Source organism: Schistocerca serialis, chromosome 4 (assembly GCF_023864345.2).
Source record: "Schistocerca serialis cubense isolate TAMUIC-IGC-003099 chromosome 4, iqSchSeri2.2, whole genome shotgun sequence".
Lineage (NCBI taxonomy): Eukaryota > Metazoa > Arthropoda > Insecta > Orthoptera > Acrididae > Schistocerca > Schistocerca serialis.
Genome location: NC_064641.1, coordinates 881,639,685 through 881,657,750, shown reverse-complemented (window position 1 = coordinate 881,657,750; position 18,066 = coordinate 881,639,685). Strand labels below are relative to the sequence as shown.

The window sequence follows — 18,066 nt, the reverse complement described above, 5'->3', positions numbered from 1 at the left end:
AAGTCAAGAAACACGGCATCTACCTGTGAACCCGTGTCTATGGCCCTCTGAGTCTCGTGGACGAATAGCGCGAGCTGTGTTTCACACGACGTCTTTTTCGAAATCAAACTTTTCAATATTTCAAAACAGAGGTTATACACTGCTAGTCGGAAGTGCTCGACACCAGTGATCGAGCTAGCACTTGCTGTTGGCCTTTGATTGCTCACAGCGGTGAAGTGCGCTTACCAGCAGGCAGGGCATGGAGCGGGCGAGGCCGGGCGGCAGCTCCTCCAGGCGGACGTCGGCCAGCAGCTGGGCGGCGGCGTCGCTGGCGGCGAACTGGTCGCACAGGCGGCGAGCGGCGTCGTCCGACACGGCGCACACCAGGAAGTCGGCCGGGTTGTAGCGCGGCGGGCACTCCAGTCCCTGGCTGCCCGCCCGGCAACAGGTGCGACAAACAGCACGGTGTCAGAGGCAGGTGTCGGGGTGAGCGATCGCCGAGCAGGAAATCAACTGAAACCGCTCCGCGGTGGAAAGGCGACTGCACCGGGAGAGGTTATGCTAAAGAGCTTGCTCCTCTTCCAGAAGTACACTACTGGCCATTACAATTGCTACACCAAGAAGAAACGCAAGTGATAAACGGATATTCATTGGACAAGTATATTATACAAGAACTGACATGTGATTACATTTTCACGCAGTTTGGGTGCATAGATCCTGAGAAATCACTACCCAGAACAACCACCTCTGGCCGTAATAACGGCCTTGATACGCCTGGACATTGAGCCAGAGCTTGGATGGCGTGTACAGCGACAGCTGCCCATGCAGCTTCAAGACGATACCACAGCTCATCGAGAGTAGTGACAGGCGTATTGTGACGAGCCAGTTGCTCGGCCACCATTGACCAGACGTTTTCAGTTGGTGAGAGATCTGGAGAATGTGCTGGCCAGGGCAGCAGTCGAACATTTTCTGTATCCAGAAAGACCCGTACAGGACGTGCAACATGCGGTCGTTCATTATCCTGCCGAAATGTAGGGTTACGCAGGGACCGAATGAAGGGTCGAGCCACGGGTCGTAACACATCTGAAATGAAACGTCCACTGTTCAAAGTGCCGTCAGTGCGAACAAGAGGTGAGACGCGTAAACAATGGCACCGCATACCATCACGCCGGGTTATACGCCAGTATGGCGATGACGAATACACGTTTCCAATGTGCGTTCACCGCGATGACGCCAAACACGGGTGCGACCATCATGATGCTGTAAACAGAACCAGGATTCATCCGAAAAAATGAAGTTTTCCCATTCGTGCACCCAGGTTCGTCGTCGAGTACACCATCGCAGGCGCTCCTGTCTGTGATGCAGCGTCAAGGGTAACCGCAGCCACGGTCTTCGAGCTGATAGTCCATGCTGCTGCAAACGTCGTCGAACTGTTCGTGCAGATAGTTGTTGTCTTGCAAACGTCCCCATCTGTTGACTCAGGGATCGAGACGTGGCTGCACGATCCATTACAGCCATGCGGATATGATGCCTGTCATCTCGACTGTTAGTGATACGAGGCCGTTGGGATCCAGCACGGAGTTCCGTATTACCCTCCTGAACCCAACGATTCCATTTTCTTCTAACAGTCATTGGATCTCGACCAACGCGAGAAGCAATGTCGCGATACGATAAACCAGGATCGCGATAGGCTACAATGCGACCTTTATCAAAGTCGGAAACGTGAAGGTACGCATTTCTCCTCCTTACACGAGGCATCACAACAACGTTTCACCAGGCAACGCCGGTCAACTGCTGTTTGTGTATGAGCAATCGGTTGGAAACTTTCCTCATGTCAGCATGTTGTAGGCGTCGCCACCGGCGCCAACGTTGTGTGAATGCTCTGAAAAGCTAATCATTTGCATATCACAGCATCTTCTTCCTGTCGGTTAAATTCGCGCCTGCAGCACGTTGCAGCACGTCATCTTCGTGGTGTAGCAATTTTAATGGCCAGTAGTTTACTTTATCGTAGCTCACAGGGAAAACGAAGAGTTGTTAGGGATTGGAAAGAAGAGCAGGCCATCTTCAGTTTCACAATACGCCGACGGACACACTCGCACAAGTCTAGGTCTACCAGCGGAAAAATATATGCGAATATGCGAATTGCGAATATGTTCCGGTTTATTTGAAAGACTCTCACTGAAAAGTGGGGTAAGCGCTGCGTCATTCTATCTTCCTCGACTCCTACGAAAGTGTTCGCAAAAAGTTTGGCATGCGAACATCTTCCGGTATTTTTAACATGCAACTCAGCTCTAATTCCCACAAAGTGCCCTAGCAGTAACTCATTCATGCCCACTAGTCCGTCGCTAGAAGTCATTCGTACCTACCCACTCCCATTTGCTCTTTTCACTCACTCATTCACCTCAGCTCATTGTCATTAACTCTTTGTGTCTCTCTGTTATTGACTCCCGTGTTACAGCGTCAGTCCACGTGGTTTAGCACTACTACCACAGTCTCCTCGCAATGCCTCTATCTTTCTTTTGCTCTCTCTTACTGCGAATATCTCCTAGAGCAGCTGTCTCTCCACGCTGTCACTATCTTTATTTTCTTCTTTCTCATATACGCTGTCTCTCATTGTCATTGGCTCCCACCCACTTCCACTTTCTTCTCCCCCCCCACCCCCCACCCCTCCCCCCTGACCACGCACCGGCACTGCCTCCAACGCTCTTTTTCCTCGCACTGTTCTGTCACTGTAAACCATGTTCCACTGACATTGCGTCCCTATCCTTCTCTCACAGTGCCATTACCTGCTTCGCTCTTTCTATAAAACACGTGCTACCTATTATCTTTCAGTATTTATTACGTTTCCGTCTCTTTGCCACTACCACTGTCTTATTCTCTCTCAGCTTAAAAAACGTGAATATGTTCGTACACCAAAATTTTTGGGGAGTTATTAAAGGTGCTGAGGAAGTTAGAATGAGGTAGTGGGTATCCAACTTTTCAAAAATGGTTCAAATGGCTCTGAGCACTATGGGACTTAACTTCTGAGGTCATCAGTCCCCTAGAACTTAGAACTACTTAAACGTAACTAACCTAAGGACATCACACACATCCATGCCCGAGGCAGGATTCTAATCTGCGACCGTAGCGGTCGCACGGTTCCAGACTAAAGCGCCTAGAACCGCTCGGCCACTCTGGCCGGCCCCAACTTTTCAGTCAGGATCTTTTAAATAAACTAGAACATATCTGAATTTTTTGTGCTCCGATAGCAGCATTTTTCCGCTGGTTCCCTTCTTATCTCCAAAGGGCATTACATACGACTCATGTGAGAAGAAATGTATTAGTCAGTAAAATGTAGATAGTTTACTAAATGAAATTGAAACAGCGTAACGTAAATTTTACACTTCAGACCGGAATTTACTTTAAAAAAAGTCTGCGTGTGCTTCTGTTCAGGAACATTTATTTCTCCCTACTGCGTTACTTCATAAACTAAGTTTTCATCTCACACCCGATTTTACGTGGGTAGGGTATGGTAGGAACAGGCGAAATACCCTCAGACTTCAAGAAGAATATAATAATTCCAATCCCAAAGAAAGCAGGTGTTGACAGATGTGAAAATTACCGAACATCAGTTTAATAAGTCACAGCTGCAAAATACTAACACGAATTCTTTACAGACTAATGGAAAAAACTAGTAGAAGCCAACCTCGGGGAAGATCAGTTTGGATTCCGTAGAAACACTGGAACACGTGAGGCAATACTGACCTTACGACTTATCTTAGAAGAAAGATTAAGGAAAGGCAAACCTACGTTTCTAGCATTTGTAGACTTTGAGAAAGCTTTTGACAATGTTGACTGGAATACTCTCTTTCAAATTCTAAAGGTGGCAGGGGTAAAATACAGGGAGCGAAAGGCTATTTACAATTTGTACAGAAACCAGATGGCAGTTATAAGAGTCGAGGGACATGAAAGGGAAGCTGTTGTTGGGAAAGGAGTGAGACAGGGTTGTAGCCTCTCCCCGATGTTGTTCAATCTGTATATTGAGCAAGCAGTAAAGGAAACAAAAGAAAAATTCGGAGTAGGTATTAAAATTCATGGAGAAGAAATAAAAACTTTGAGGTTCGCCGATGACATTGTAATTCTGTCAGAGACAGCAAAGGACTTGGAAGAGCAGTTGAATGGAATGGACAGTGTCTTGAAAGGAGGATATAAGATGAACATCAACAAAAGCAAAACAAGGATAATGGAATGTAGTCTAATTAAGTCGGGTGATGCTGAGGGAATTAGATTAGGAAATGAGGCACTTAAAGTAGTAAAGGAGTTTTGCTATTTGTTGAGCAAAATAACTGATGATGGTCGAAGTAGAGAGGATATAAAATGTAGGCTGGCAATGGCAAGGACAGCGTTTCTGAAGAAGAGAAATTTGTTAACATCCAGTATTGATTTAAGTGTCAGGAAGTCATTTCTGAAAGTATTCGTATGGAGTGTAGCCATGTATGGAAGTGAAACATGGACGATAAATAGTTTGGACAAGAAGAGAATAGAAGCTTTCGAAATGTGGTGCTACAGAAGAATGCTGAAGATTAGATGGGTAGATCACATAACTGATGAGGAGGTTTTGAATAGGATTGGGGAGAAGAGAAGTTTGTGGCACAACTTGACCAGAAGAAGGGGTCGGTTGGTAGGACATGTTCTGAGGCACCAAGGGATCACCAATTTAGTATTGGAGGGCAGCGTGGAGGGTAAAAATTGTAGAGGGAGACCAAGAGATGAATACACTAAGCAGATTCAGAAGGATGTAGGTTGCAGTAGGTACTGGGAGATGAAAAAGCTTGCACAGGATAGAGTAGCATGGAGAGCTGCATCAAACCAGTCTCAGGACTGAAGACCACAACAACAACAACAACAACAGGGTATGAATGTCTGTATGTATTGAACTGGGGACATGGAAACGATGGCGAGGCTTCGTCCTCGCCGTATCCCTCAGTAGTACACAGCCCCACAACAGGCTACAGCAGTCCACTCACCCCACCACCGCCCCACACCGAACCCATGGTTGTTGTGCGGCTCGGCCCCCAGTGGACCCCCCCCCCCCCCCCCCCCGGGAAATGTCTGCGTGGCAGAGTAATTATGGTGTACGCGTACGTGGAAACAGTGTTGGCGCAGCAATCAGCGACATAGTGTGACTGAGGCGGAATAAGGGGAATCAGCCCGCATTCGCAGAGGCAGATGGAAAACCGCCTTAAAATCCGTCCACAGGCTAGCCAGCACACCGGACCTCGACATTAATCCACCGGGCGGATTCGTGCCGGGGAGTGCCTTCCCGCTCAGAAAGCAGTGTGTTAGACCTCAAGGCTAGCCAGGCGGGCTGCGTAGACTTAGAACTACTTAAAATTAACTAACCTAAGGACATCACACACATCCATGCCCAAGGATGGATTCGAACCTGAGACCGTAGCAGCAGCGCGGTTCTGGACCGAGGCGCCTAGAACCGCACGGCCACAGTGGCCGGCTGGGTAAGTAGAGTATCCTGTAAATATTGCATCCTGGAAACTGATCAAGATATGAAGAAAATTTTTCAAGTAGTTCGAGACCGGGATCTTAGGCACACAGAGTAAAAATTCAGGCCATTTGCCGTCCATAGGCGTCTCGGAGTCAGCAGCTGTGTTTTGGTACCAGAAAACCACGTTTTGGGTAGTTTCTCAATAATAACTAACAGTAAGGTAATTGTGAACCTCTGATCTCAGAAACATAAAAATATCAAGAAAATACTCAAGATTGTACGAGACTGGGAGCTTCGGAATATGTCGCAAAAATTTCAGTCATTTGCTGTGCATAGCCATCTTGGCAGCTCGCTTTCGGTACGAAAAATGGTAAGAAACGCTTTTTACAAGTTTTCTAAGGATCCATCCATAAGCCCGATAATGCCCACCGTAGAACGCATTGTAACGTCGGGAGTCAATCCGCAATAGCATTTATTGCACTACTTTGGAGTACGGCTCGTAGCTTTGGAGCCGTTGGCGGTGAGACAGAAACAGCCGCTTGTATCTTAGCGTGACTCATTCGCACCTGGCGCTAGCCTAGCCTTGGGAAGCGCAACCTGTGTTAGTTCGAGTGATAGAATATTCAAGCCCCTAAGAATCTAAATAAACAGTATTAAATACCATTGAATTTTGTTAAAAGTCAATACACAGCCCTTTGTTATTAAAAGGAAGGTTGTATTAGAATCTCAGCTACCTAGCTGAGATACTTTAAGATTGAGAGACAATTACCTAAAACACCAAAAACACTTATAAGATTAAAGTCGGTTAGGATTCATAGGAGTTTGTCTTTTAGTATCATTTGGAATTATTACTGAAGTTCACTAAATGGTAGAACAATTTATTTAGATTTATTCATTTTCGTAACATAGAATTCAGAGAGGATTAATATTTATTTAATAACTAGTTGTTTTGTTGTGTGAATAAATGAGAGTGAGTGAGAGTCTATATATGGGACATACGTAAAGATTCACTATTATCTTATGTTAAACATTACGTAACTACGTCATGGGAAAGTGTGACGCAAGCGGTTGCAATGAAAGCTGTAATTTCCCTACCTTGCTGACGTATATCCAAGGGTACTTGCTTTTGTAAGAAGGCAGACAGAATAGCCATTTACGGAGTAACGATTTTCTAAAGTCATTTTCGAGATTAGTTTTTTTCGTTTGGTTTTGTTAAACATTTTATTTAGATTTGCGTGATGAAGTGACTTAAATGCACGTGTGAATATTGATTGGCGAAGGACAGTTTTGGCCCGAGATAGAAGTCGAAGGATTTTTTTGATTGGCTTGTCATTTTGAACAACCAATCAGAGTTAAGCATTTCCAGCGCATTTGAGGTAGTTATAATCTCTGGAAGGAACGGCATTAGGGAGTCAGAAGCTGTCGGACGCACAGGTCATGTTGGACGTGCCCGTCTACGTTATGAGTACAATGAGGAAGTTACTGGTATCTATTGCCGTGAAAACAGTTGCATTTACGGACAGACTGGAAATTTGAGCTTTGTGGAGTGTTTAGTTGGTGAGATAAACGCGTGTGAACACCTTTGTAGAATTCCGCGAGTCATGTTTCATTTTCAGCTATGGAATAGTTGTCGAGCAGTTTCTTTACTACAAATCCACTGAGGAAGACCGAATGTGGAAGTCGTATATTGTAGCAGAGCATCGACTGTAGATCACTTAATAATTCGGGTCGGACTTAAGTACATTTCTGGCTGTCTTGCTTGTATACTGGGTTGTATGAACTGTGAACTGAGGACATTGATATTGGTCGTTTAAATAAATACAGGCTGATGGCTAATTCTTTAATTTTGAATCTAAAGAAATAAATAATTTGTTGCGGAATTTTGACATTTTTTCTAAAAGATTGAAGCAATCGCCCTCCACCCGAAAATCGTTATGGGTTATTACAGGATAGTTTGCTACCAGAGTTTACGCGGACTTTGCAAACGTAAGTATTGACGGTTGAGCCAGGGTAAAAATTGCTGTTTTGAAGAGCGTGTTGCAGCGCATAGTGTGAAGCAGTCGCCCTCCGTTTCTGGCGGTGGCGCCGCTGTCGCAAACGCAGCTTTGGTGTCTCCCTCTGGTGGGGCGCTATGAGCTCTCCAGTTGGTGAGCTGGTCAGCCGGGTCAGTGTGGGGCACTCAGTGTCTGGCTGTCGTCCGGAGTGCTAGTATGTGTTAAGCCGCCACTCTGCTCGAGTTTGTTCAGGCAGGTCATTGGCGATTGGATCGATCGATTGGTCGGTCGCGCACTGAGACACAAGATGGCTTGTCCGTCTTCAGCGTCGGCGCATGTGTGGTCGCCACGTGAGTCCAGTAGGCCGCGCCGTATAGCGAGGGGTAGTGGCTTCGCGGCCGACACGGGAGCAACAGGAGTCAACCCACGACATCGGTCTGGCCGGTGCGAGCTGCGACGCCGTGAGACGGGAGATCGGCGCGCCTTCCTGCGTCCGTTGGAGCGGCTGGCAGCGGACGGTTCGGGAGAGCGATTTGGGGGGGGGGGGGGGGGGGGGGCTGCGCCAGGTCTTCGCCAGACATCGCAGTTTATTAGAAGTTAAGTGATTCGTGATGTTTCATTCTGTTGTTTTCTTGGTCAGACTCTCGTCCCCAGCTTGCTCGTCTGTCTCCCGTCAGCATTTGGCAGTTAGTGTCTGTCTGTCTGTCTATCGGTCTGCCGTACGTTAATAGCTGCCTCTGTCATGTTTGTCGGATTCGGTGTTAAAGAATTTATTGCTTGAAGTATAACGGCCGAATTCCTGAAATATGTTATTATTTTGCCTATCATCTTGAGAGGCGGCATATGTGTAATGTAGAGCATGTTTGTATATTGTATATAAGACTGCATTTCATGGGTTATAATTTAAATGGTCAGTTTAGTATATAAAGTTGCCACCCTTCCACCGTAAGAGTTTTTTTTTTTTAAGTCAAGTTGCACTTTCGGTGGCAAGTTAATTTTTTTATTGTTAGTGTTTTGTACCATTTCCAACCCTCAGACTGGGTGCATAGTTTATGTGCTTGTGTGAGTTGGCCGGCCGGAGTGGCCGTGCGGTTCTAGGCGCTACAGTCTGGAGCCGAGCGACCGCTACGGTCGCAGGTTCGAATCCTACCTCGGGCATGGATGTGTGTGATGTCCTTAGGTTAGTTAGGTTTAATTAGTTCTAAGTTCTAGGTGACTGATGACCTCAGAAGTTAAGTCGCATAGTGCTCAGAGCCATTTGAACCATTTGTGTGAGTTGTTAAAATTTTTAGTTTAAAGTAATCTGGTGTGTTGCAGATTTGCACCAGTGTAGTCTTTCAGAGGTTGCTGTGAACGGTCGTGACTACGGCCGTGTCAAAAGGGAGCGGCAAGGTTCTCAGCCCGAAAGCTCATACTGTCAATATTTTTTTTTTTCGGTCTCTGAATAAAATTGTAACTTGACATTTTGAGGGTGCTTTCTGATTATAATTTTAAATCTGTTTAAAAAAAGGGCTTTTGGGAATAAAATTTCCATTTGTTGAAAGAAAATTAATTTGTTTTCATCAGTCACCCACTGGCAACTACTTCCACGCTCACATAGCGTGATTAAATGTGGTATGTTCTTGATGAATCGCTAGTAAATAAAGTAAATTCTCAAGAAAAGGTTTTGAAAGAAAATTCACGGTTCAATGGTGATCTTCTTCAAAGCTGCTTTTAACGTCGCCTGAACAGTATCTACGTATCCAGAGAAACGGGCTGGTGATGTGACGCCGTAGGGAGGCAGGTGGATCTTTTTGTAGTGCTCAGTACGACGAGAGACAGTGAGCAATAACAATTACGCAACGCTACGCGACTTTTAACCTTCCAAGCCGTAACATCAAATGCAAAAAGGAGCAGCCGATTTGCTCCATTTGCCTAAGTTGGAGGAAGTGCTCAAGATTCAAACTTTGCCCCTGTACTGTAGGGTAGTGACACTAAAACGTTCCTTATACTGACTACACAAACGATAAACGATCCCTACCCCAAAGGCTTTCCAGAATACTTGACCATATCTTCCTGTCACCAATAGAACCCGGGGTATAAGCACAGGAAAATCCCGTTTTTATGCGCGGCTGATTAGAACATAATAGTTACACATGGAGTCGGATGCATACCGATTTAGTAAATAAATTATGAACCCTGTCTTCTTGTACTCATACTACTGAACTTTACGTAGTTGTATCTGATTTCATTTTCTAGCTCTGGTAGGGATTAACCTCAGTGAAGGCGTCTGCACACATTTTGCCTGAACCGTATCTCTCTCTAAAGGCCGTTTCACACGACTGGCCGACTCACAGACACTAGACCACTGACTCAGTTCGATGGCTAACGACTTATTGTCCCTACGTAACGAGAAAAAATGAAGTCGGCGAACATTTTTAATGTTGTATGTCCCAATAAGCCAGTGATTTGGTCCTGTAGCAAGAGATTTTCATCTCTGGCAAGCTAGAGAGCAACAAGTGGAGACATGCATATAGACACGCTTTAGTTGGTGGTCGAGTGTGGACTGCTGTGGAGTGTCTACTGAACAAGATATGCAAAGCGAGGGTGACTCAAGCAATGTACCTCGTAGCAGTACTTATACTGTAAGAAGTGGAAGAATCACCAAAAGATTAGAAATCGGTTATGGAAATATACTGACCGCAAAGATATTGTTGAGGCCACCCACCTACGTGTTCCTTAGAACAGTTGCAGATTAAAAGCCAAATGAATACCGTGCTATTGTTTATTCATTCATTTACTGCTTGCTGAAAACCTGCGCTCTTGTCTAGAGTTTGAAGAATACAGTCTCTTAATACATGGAATATCCACTACATAATGGTTTGTTTTTAATTATGTTTCTAAAAGTGCTCTAACAAAGTTAGTTTATAACCTAACAAGAAGTACACTACTGGCCATTAAAATTGCTACACCAAGAAGAAATGCAGATGATAAACGGGTATTCATTAGACAAATATATTATACTAGAACTGTCATGTGATTACAATTTCACGCAATTTGGGTGGATAGATCCAAAGAAAACAGTACCCAGAAAACCACCTCTGGCCACAATAATGGTCTTGATACGCCTGGGCATTGAGTCAAACAGAGCTTGGATGGCGTGTACAGGTACAGCTGCCCATGCAGCTTCAACACGATACCACAGTTCATCAAGAACAGTGACGAGCCAGTTGCTCGTCCACCATTGACCAGAAGGTTTCAAATGGTGAGAGATCTGGAGAATGTGCTGGCCAGGGCAGCAGTCGAACATTTTCTGTATCCAGAAAGGCCCGTACAGGACCTGCGACATGCGGTCGTGCATTATCCTGCTGAAATGTAGGGTTTCGCAGGGATCGAACGAAGGGTAGAGCCACTGGTCGTAACACATCTGAAATGTAACGTCCACTGTTCAAAGTGCCGTCAATGCGAACAAGAGGTGACCGAGACTTGTAACCAATGGCACCCCATACCATCACGCCGGATGATACGCCAGTATGGCGATGACGCATACTCGCTTCCAATGTGCATTCACCGCGATGTCGCCAAACACGGATGCGACCATTATGATGCTGTAAACAGAACCTGGATTCATTCGAAAAAATGATGTTTTGCCATTCGTGCACCCAGGTTCGTCGTCGAGTACACCATCGCTGGCGCTTCTGTCTGTGATGCAGCGTCAAGGGTAATCGCAGCCATGGTCTCCGATCTGATAGTCCATGCTGCTGCAAACGTCGTCGATCTGTTCGTGCAGATGGTTGATGTCTTGCAGACGTCCCCATCTGTTGACTCAGGGATCGAGACGTGGCTGCACGATCCGTTACAGCCATGCGGATAAGATGTCTATCATCTCGACTGCTAGTGATACGAGGCCGTTGGGATCCGTCTGTAAGATGTCATCTTCGTGGTGTAGCAATTTTAATGTCCAGTAATGTATACGTAGAAACTATATTTAATTATGAATAAATTGAAAGGAAAGTAAGTAATTAATAAAACGAAACCAGAAATGAAAATAATAAATTGTTTTTAAAGCCTTCACCAATGTGCAAGCCACTGCATGTGTCATAATCAAAAGTACTCGTATTATTATCCACACGTATTATTCAGTCCAAGGTATTTCTCACTCTAGGAGGACCTTATCGGTGACATTACCCCATATTTAAACGTCGGAATGTTACCTCATTATTCTATTAGAAGTGGTGTGGGTTGGATTCCAGCGATCCGCTACTCGTTTACTAGAAGTTATTCCGACAAAAGGAAAACAAGAACCAGTTTTATGTATTCATAGTACTAGATGTAGCTTGACGACGATGACACTCTTTAAACGACGAAATAAACTGTACAAGGGCATATTTTACATCACACATGCCTCCACGTAAGAGTATAACAAATTTAACTATCGTTCATCCTTTCTAGGAATCATGTTGTGCAACCACAGTAAACAGAGATTAGATAGCTGAGTGCCGAAGTTCATCAAATGGACGCCTTTGAGACCTGTCGGTGAGTGATTTGGGGTAATGGTAGGAATCCAACTGTCTGCCGTCCACTAATGTAAACTGGGTGCCCAAAAGAAACGCCAAGGGTTGTTTCATTTAAAGACGTGCTGTGTATGACGCCCTAATGTTGCAACTAGATGTGGTACCGGCACAAGTGTTGACATAATACCTGGGCAGTTCGATACAGACTAGTGTGTAACTAGCATAGTAGCACGTCGCTAATTAACCGAATCTGAACGTGTGTTGATGGTGCAAGACAAGTAGTTTATAGTATACTGGAGATTATACGAATGTTAACATTTCCGAGGTCACCACTAACTGATGTTGATCTTCATTACCACAATGTTTCCACCCATTTTAATTGCCACACAGGACGCCCAAGGGTATGATCAACGGACGTCACATCACCTCCGCGGAGCCAAACGCTGCGATCGACGATCTACATTGAGTCAGATAGCCTTCGATTTGAGTGTAGGATCAGCAGCCGGCGCCCGACATCATATCCAATACCTTCTGTCTTATTGTCTACTCAGCTGCTTCACTAAATAATTTTGCTCAAAAAGTCGAGTAGCCAATCACTCAGAATTGCTTTAAATTATTTGCCTTCTGTGAACCAGGCCTAGCCTTGAGTTTACGTGACAGGAAAAGCATGCAGCTACCATGCCTGGCTCTTCGTTCACTTGGCGCTGCGCTGTGCGATATGGGCTTTGTCACGATTATACAGCATCTGTTCATACATAATTGATTGACCAAGCCATACAGTGTAACAGGTGTTTACATTTAGGTGTTAAAGTATTAAAATACCAAACTGAATGAAGAGTCCAATAGTCCGCAGTTGTTGTTTATATTGAAGGCGATTTCAACTTTTAAGTTACATCTTCTGATGTACACAAACTTTTACAAAGTAATATTTCGATAATGGAGACATGAAGTTATCTGACATATTTTAAAATACTGAGAGAAAAGACTTAAAGAAGGTAAGAAATATTATGCGTCTAGTTGTAGGTGTGGATCGGACACACCCCAGAAAGAACGGGCTTATTCGTATATAAAAAACATGATTTGTAATTTCATACCAAAAGATGGTTAAATTGCGTTTTGCATGCTGCACACAAAATTTGTATTTTAATTTATTCACCCAGACGCGTTTCGCCTTTTTTACAAGGCATCTTCAGTCGGTGTGCTGAAATATTTCATCATTTGTCCTTTTTACACATAGGTTATGGTTTCACATCTAGGTTATAGATTTAAAAACAGTTCCTTGACGTTTTTTTACGAAATGGAAAGGTATTTACAGGCAACTCTTAATTCACTGCATCTAAGCAGACTGCTTGCTTCTCCTCATCTGGCAACCAAGTGGACATCTTACAGTTCACTTTCAGTTCACTGTTTTCATTACACATCACTGTAACTGCCATCTTTTTAATACAGAGATTCATTTGTTTTTCTAAGTGTTAGCAACTGTTTTGTGAATGTGTGTGTGTGTGTGTTTCTAAGTGTTAGCAACTGTTTTGTGAATGTGTGTATGTGTGTGTGTTTCTGAGTGTTAGCAACTGTTTTGTGAATGTGTGTGTGTGTGTGTGTGTGTGTGTGTGTGTGTGTGTGCCTGTATTAGAGAGGGAGAGAGGTTTTTTTAATAATAATAATTATTATTATTATTTCTTCCCTTTCTCAGACATTATGTCTGGTTAAAAATGGAAAGTGACGCGGACCTTGATCAAGCGTGACTTCAACTGTATGGTATATGCTACATTGCATTTAGGAACTTTCGGGTAATTGAACATGTATCAATAATTACTGATTTCTGTAGTTGTATATATACGTTTGGATGTAGCTGTATTGCGTTGATGTACTGGTGGATATTGTGTGGTATGACTCCTGTAGCTGATGGTATAATTGGGATAATGTCAACTTTATCCTGATGCCACATGTCCTTGACTTCCTCAGCCAGTTGGATGTATTTTTCAATTTTTTCTCCTGTTTTCTTCTGCATATTTCTTGTATTGGGTATGGATATTTCGATTAGTTGTATTAATTTCTTCTTTTTATTGGTGAGTATGATGTCAGGTTTGTTAAGTGGTGTTTTTTATCTGTTATAATAGTTCTGTTCCAGAATAATTTGTATTCATAATTCTCCAGTACATTTTGTGGTACATACTTGTATGTGGGAACGTGTTGTTTTATTAGTTTATGTTGTATGGCAAGTTGTTGATGTATTATTTTTGCTACATTGTCATGTCTTTTGGGGTATTCTGTATTTGCTAGTATTGTACATACGCTTGTGATGTGATCTACTGTTTCTATTTGTTGTTTGCAAATTCTGCATTTATCTGTTGTGGTATTGGGATCTTTAATAATATGCTTGCTGTAATATCTGGTGTTTATTGTTTGATCCTGTATTGCAATCATGAATCCTTCCGTCTCACTGTATATATTGCCTATTCTTAGCCATGTGTTGGATGCGTCTTGATAGATGTGTGGCCTTGTTAGATGATACGAGTACTTGCCATGTAGTGTTTTCTTTTTCCAATTTAGTTTCTTCGTATCTGTTGATGTTATGTTATGTAAATGGCTGTAGAAGTGATTATGAAATTGCAGTGGTGTAGCCGATGTATTTATATGAGTGATTGCTTTGTGTATTTTGCTAGTTTCTGCTTGTTCTATAAAGAATTTTCTTAAATTGTCTACCTGTCCATAATGTACGTTTTTTATGTCGATAAATCCCCTTCCTCCTTCCTTTCTGTTTAATGTGAATCTTTCTGTTGCTGAATGTATGTGATGTATTCTAAATCTGTGGCATTGTGATCGTGTAAGTGTATTGAGTGCTTCTAGGTCTGTGTTGCTCCATTTCACTATTCCAAATGAGTAGGTCAATATTGGTAAAGCGTAAGTATTTATTGCTTTTGCCTTGTTTCTTCCTGTCAATTCTGTTTTCAGTATTTTTTTAGTCTTTGTCTGTATTTTTCTTTTAGTTCTTCTTCAATATTCGTATTATCTATTCCTATTTTTTTGTCTGTGTCCTAGATATTTATAGGTATCTGTTTTTTCCATCGCTTCTATGCAGTCGCTGTGGTTATCCAATATGTAATCTTCTTGTTTAGTGTGTTTTCCCTTGACTATGCTATTTTTCTTACATTTGTCTGTTCTAAAAGCCATATTTATATAATTTCTGAATACTTCTGTTATCTTTAGTAATTGGTTGAGTTGCTGTTTTGTTGCTGCCAGTAGTTTTACATTATCCATGTATAGCAAATGTGTGATTTTGTGTTGGTTATGTTCCAGTAATATTATATCCATAATTTGTGTTATTTAGCAAGTTGGATAGTGGGTTCAGAGCAAGGCAGAACCAGAAAGGACTTAACGAGTCTCCTTGGCATATTCCACACTTAATCTGTATGGCTGTGATGTAATATTATTTGAATTTGTTTGGATATTAAGTTTGGTTTTCCAATTTTTCATTACTATGTTTAGGAACTGTGTCAATTTGGGATCTACTTTCTATATTTCCAATATTTGTAGTAGCCATGAGTGGGGTACAATATCAAAAGCTTTTTGGTAATCAATGTATGTGTAGTGTAGCGACCTTTGTTTAGTTTTAGCTTGATATGTCACCTCTGCATCTATTATCAGTTGCTCTTTACATCCTCATGCTCCTTTGCAGCAGCCTTTTTGTTTTTCATTTATAATTTTGTTGTGCTGTAAGTGTCATTAATTTCTGTGTAATGACTGAAGTTAATATTTTGTATATTGTTGATAGGCATGTTATGGGGTGATATTTTGCTGGGTTTGCTGTGTCTGCTTGATCTTTAGGTTTCAGGTTAGTTATTCCTTGTGTAAGTGTACCAGGGAATGTGTATGGGTCTGCAATGTAACTGTTAAATAATTTGGTTAGATGTATATGTGTTGAGGTGAACTTCTCTAGCCAGAAATTTGCTATTTTATCTTTTCCAGGGGTTTTCCAATTATGCATAGAATTAATTGCTCGGGTGACTTCATGTTGCAAAATCATCACTTCAGGCATTTGTGGTATCATCTTGTATGTGTCTGTTTCTGCTTGTATCCACCGTGCATGGCTGTTATGTTGTACCAGGTTTGACAATATGTTGCTCCAGAAGTGTTCCATGTCTGTTATGTTTGGGGGATTGTCTATTTTAATGTGTGTGTTATCTATTGTCTGGTAAAATTTCTTTTGGTTTGTGTTGAATGTTTGGTTTTGTTTCCTTCTATTTTCACTTTTTTGCATCTTCTAAGTCGTTTGGCCAATGCTTTTAATTTCTGCTTCTTTTCATCTAATTGCTCTATCACTTCTTGTTGTGAGATTTTACCCAACCTTTTTCGTTTTTTGTCTGATATTTCATTTCTTATAAATTGTGATCGCTGTCCAATGTCTTTTCTCAGTTTTTCTATTCTGATCTGTAGCCTGTGTTGCCATGCTGGTTTTGTGGGCTTCTTCTGTGTGTTGGTTGGTTCTGATCTCTGCCTAGTGTGTATATTTAGTGTAGTGAGTGCTACTACATAAACCAGCAGTTGTAACTCTTCCATAGTTGCATACTCATTATTATTATTATTATATTTGCCTGTATTACTTATGAGAGGAATCAGATGTGTAATCATTTGTTGGGATTTCTGTCTATTAAATGATCAATCAGTGTAAACAGTGAGTTGTTGGTCACATTTACTTGGCCGGCCAGTGTCAGCGTGCGGTTCTAGGCGCTTCAGTCGGGAACCGTGTGTCCGCTACGGTCGCAGGTTCGAATCCTGCATCGGGCAGTTCTAAGATCTGGGAAACTGATGACCACAGATGTTAAGTCCCATAGTGCTCAGAGTCATTTGAACCATTTTTGAACGTTTACTTGGTCGTCACTGTTTACACTGATGGATCATATAATAGACAGAAATCCCAACAAATGATTACACATCTGATTCCTAAGTATGTATAGGAAAATATAATAATAATAACAATAATAATAACAATAATAATAATAATAATAATAATAATAATTATTATTATTATTATTATTATTATTAAAAACCTCTCTCCCTCTCTAATGCACGCACTCTCACACACACACACACACACACACACACACACACACACACACACACACACACACATTCACAAAACAGTTGCTAACACTTAGAAAAACAAATGAATCTCTGCATTAAAAAGATGGCAGTTACAGTGATGTGTAATGAAAACAGTGAACTGAAAGTGAACTGTAAGATGTTCACCTGGTTGCCAGATGAGGAGAACCAAGCAGTCTGTTTAATGCAGTGAATTAAGAGTTACCTGTAAGTACCTTTCCATTTCGTAAAAAAACGTCAAGAAAATGTTTTTAAATCTTTAACTTAGATGTGAAACCGTAACCTATGTGTAAAAAGGACAAATCACGTAATATATCAGGACACACACTGAAGATGCCCTGTAAAAAAGGCGAAACGCGTCTGGGAGAATAAATTAAAATACAAATTTTATGTGCAGCATGCAAAAGGCATTTTCTTTGAAAAAACTGTAATTCCTATACAGCGGCTGCGAAAATGGCCACTACAAGAAACGTATCGAAAGATGATTACTTTCAATGTTACTCGTACGGTACAGGAAATTATTCTAGATTGCCGCAGGGTAACAGTTCGTGTGGCTAGGCACAGTTATCAGCCTGCTTCAGTTGTTAAAACCATCATCAGTCATCAATATCCAGCGTGTAAGAGCGATGGAATTGAACTGGGGATTAGAAACTTGTCTTTGAGTAAAAAACGGCGAAGCAGTAAGTGAAATGAAAAAGATATGGTGTCAGTCCTATGTAACCGGCAACAACTGCGAGGAACGGGATTAACCTGTGTTAAAATCACGAAACGTCATCCCGTTATCCCGATGACGTTCTCTTACTATGTAAAGCTCCCAATGAGCTTTGCGATTCCCTAGTAGACCACTTGAATTCGCAGAAGTCAGGTATTCAGTTTACAATCGAATACAGTGCTAATGGCACATACCTTAACTTGCCCTCTTAATCAAATTAAGAAACATGTGAGACATCTCTGTGAAGTCGTTTCATACGACTCTTGTCGAATTCGGTACAACTTATTCACTTTACTACCTGAT

General features: G+C 42.4%; 1 protein-coding gene across 1 annotated transcript in view; it reads right to left on the bottom strand.

Moving 5' to 3' along the window:
• Positions 1-18,066, bottom strand: part of LOC126475021 (protein scarlet-like) — a 210,716-nt gene that overhangs the window by 91,615 nt on the left and 101,035 nt on the right. The window contains exon 7 of the mRNA XM_050102561.1: positions 226-409. Within this exon, the coding sequence (XP_049958518.1) occupies positions 226-409 (184 nt within the window). The remainder of the gene's footprint in view (positions 1-225; positions 410-18,066) is intronic.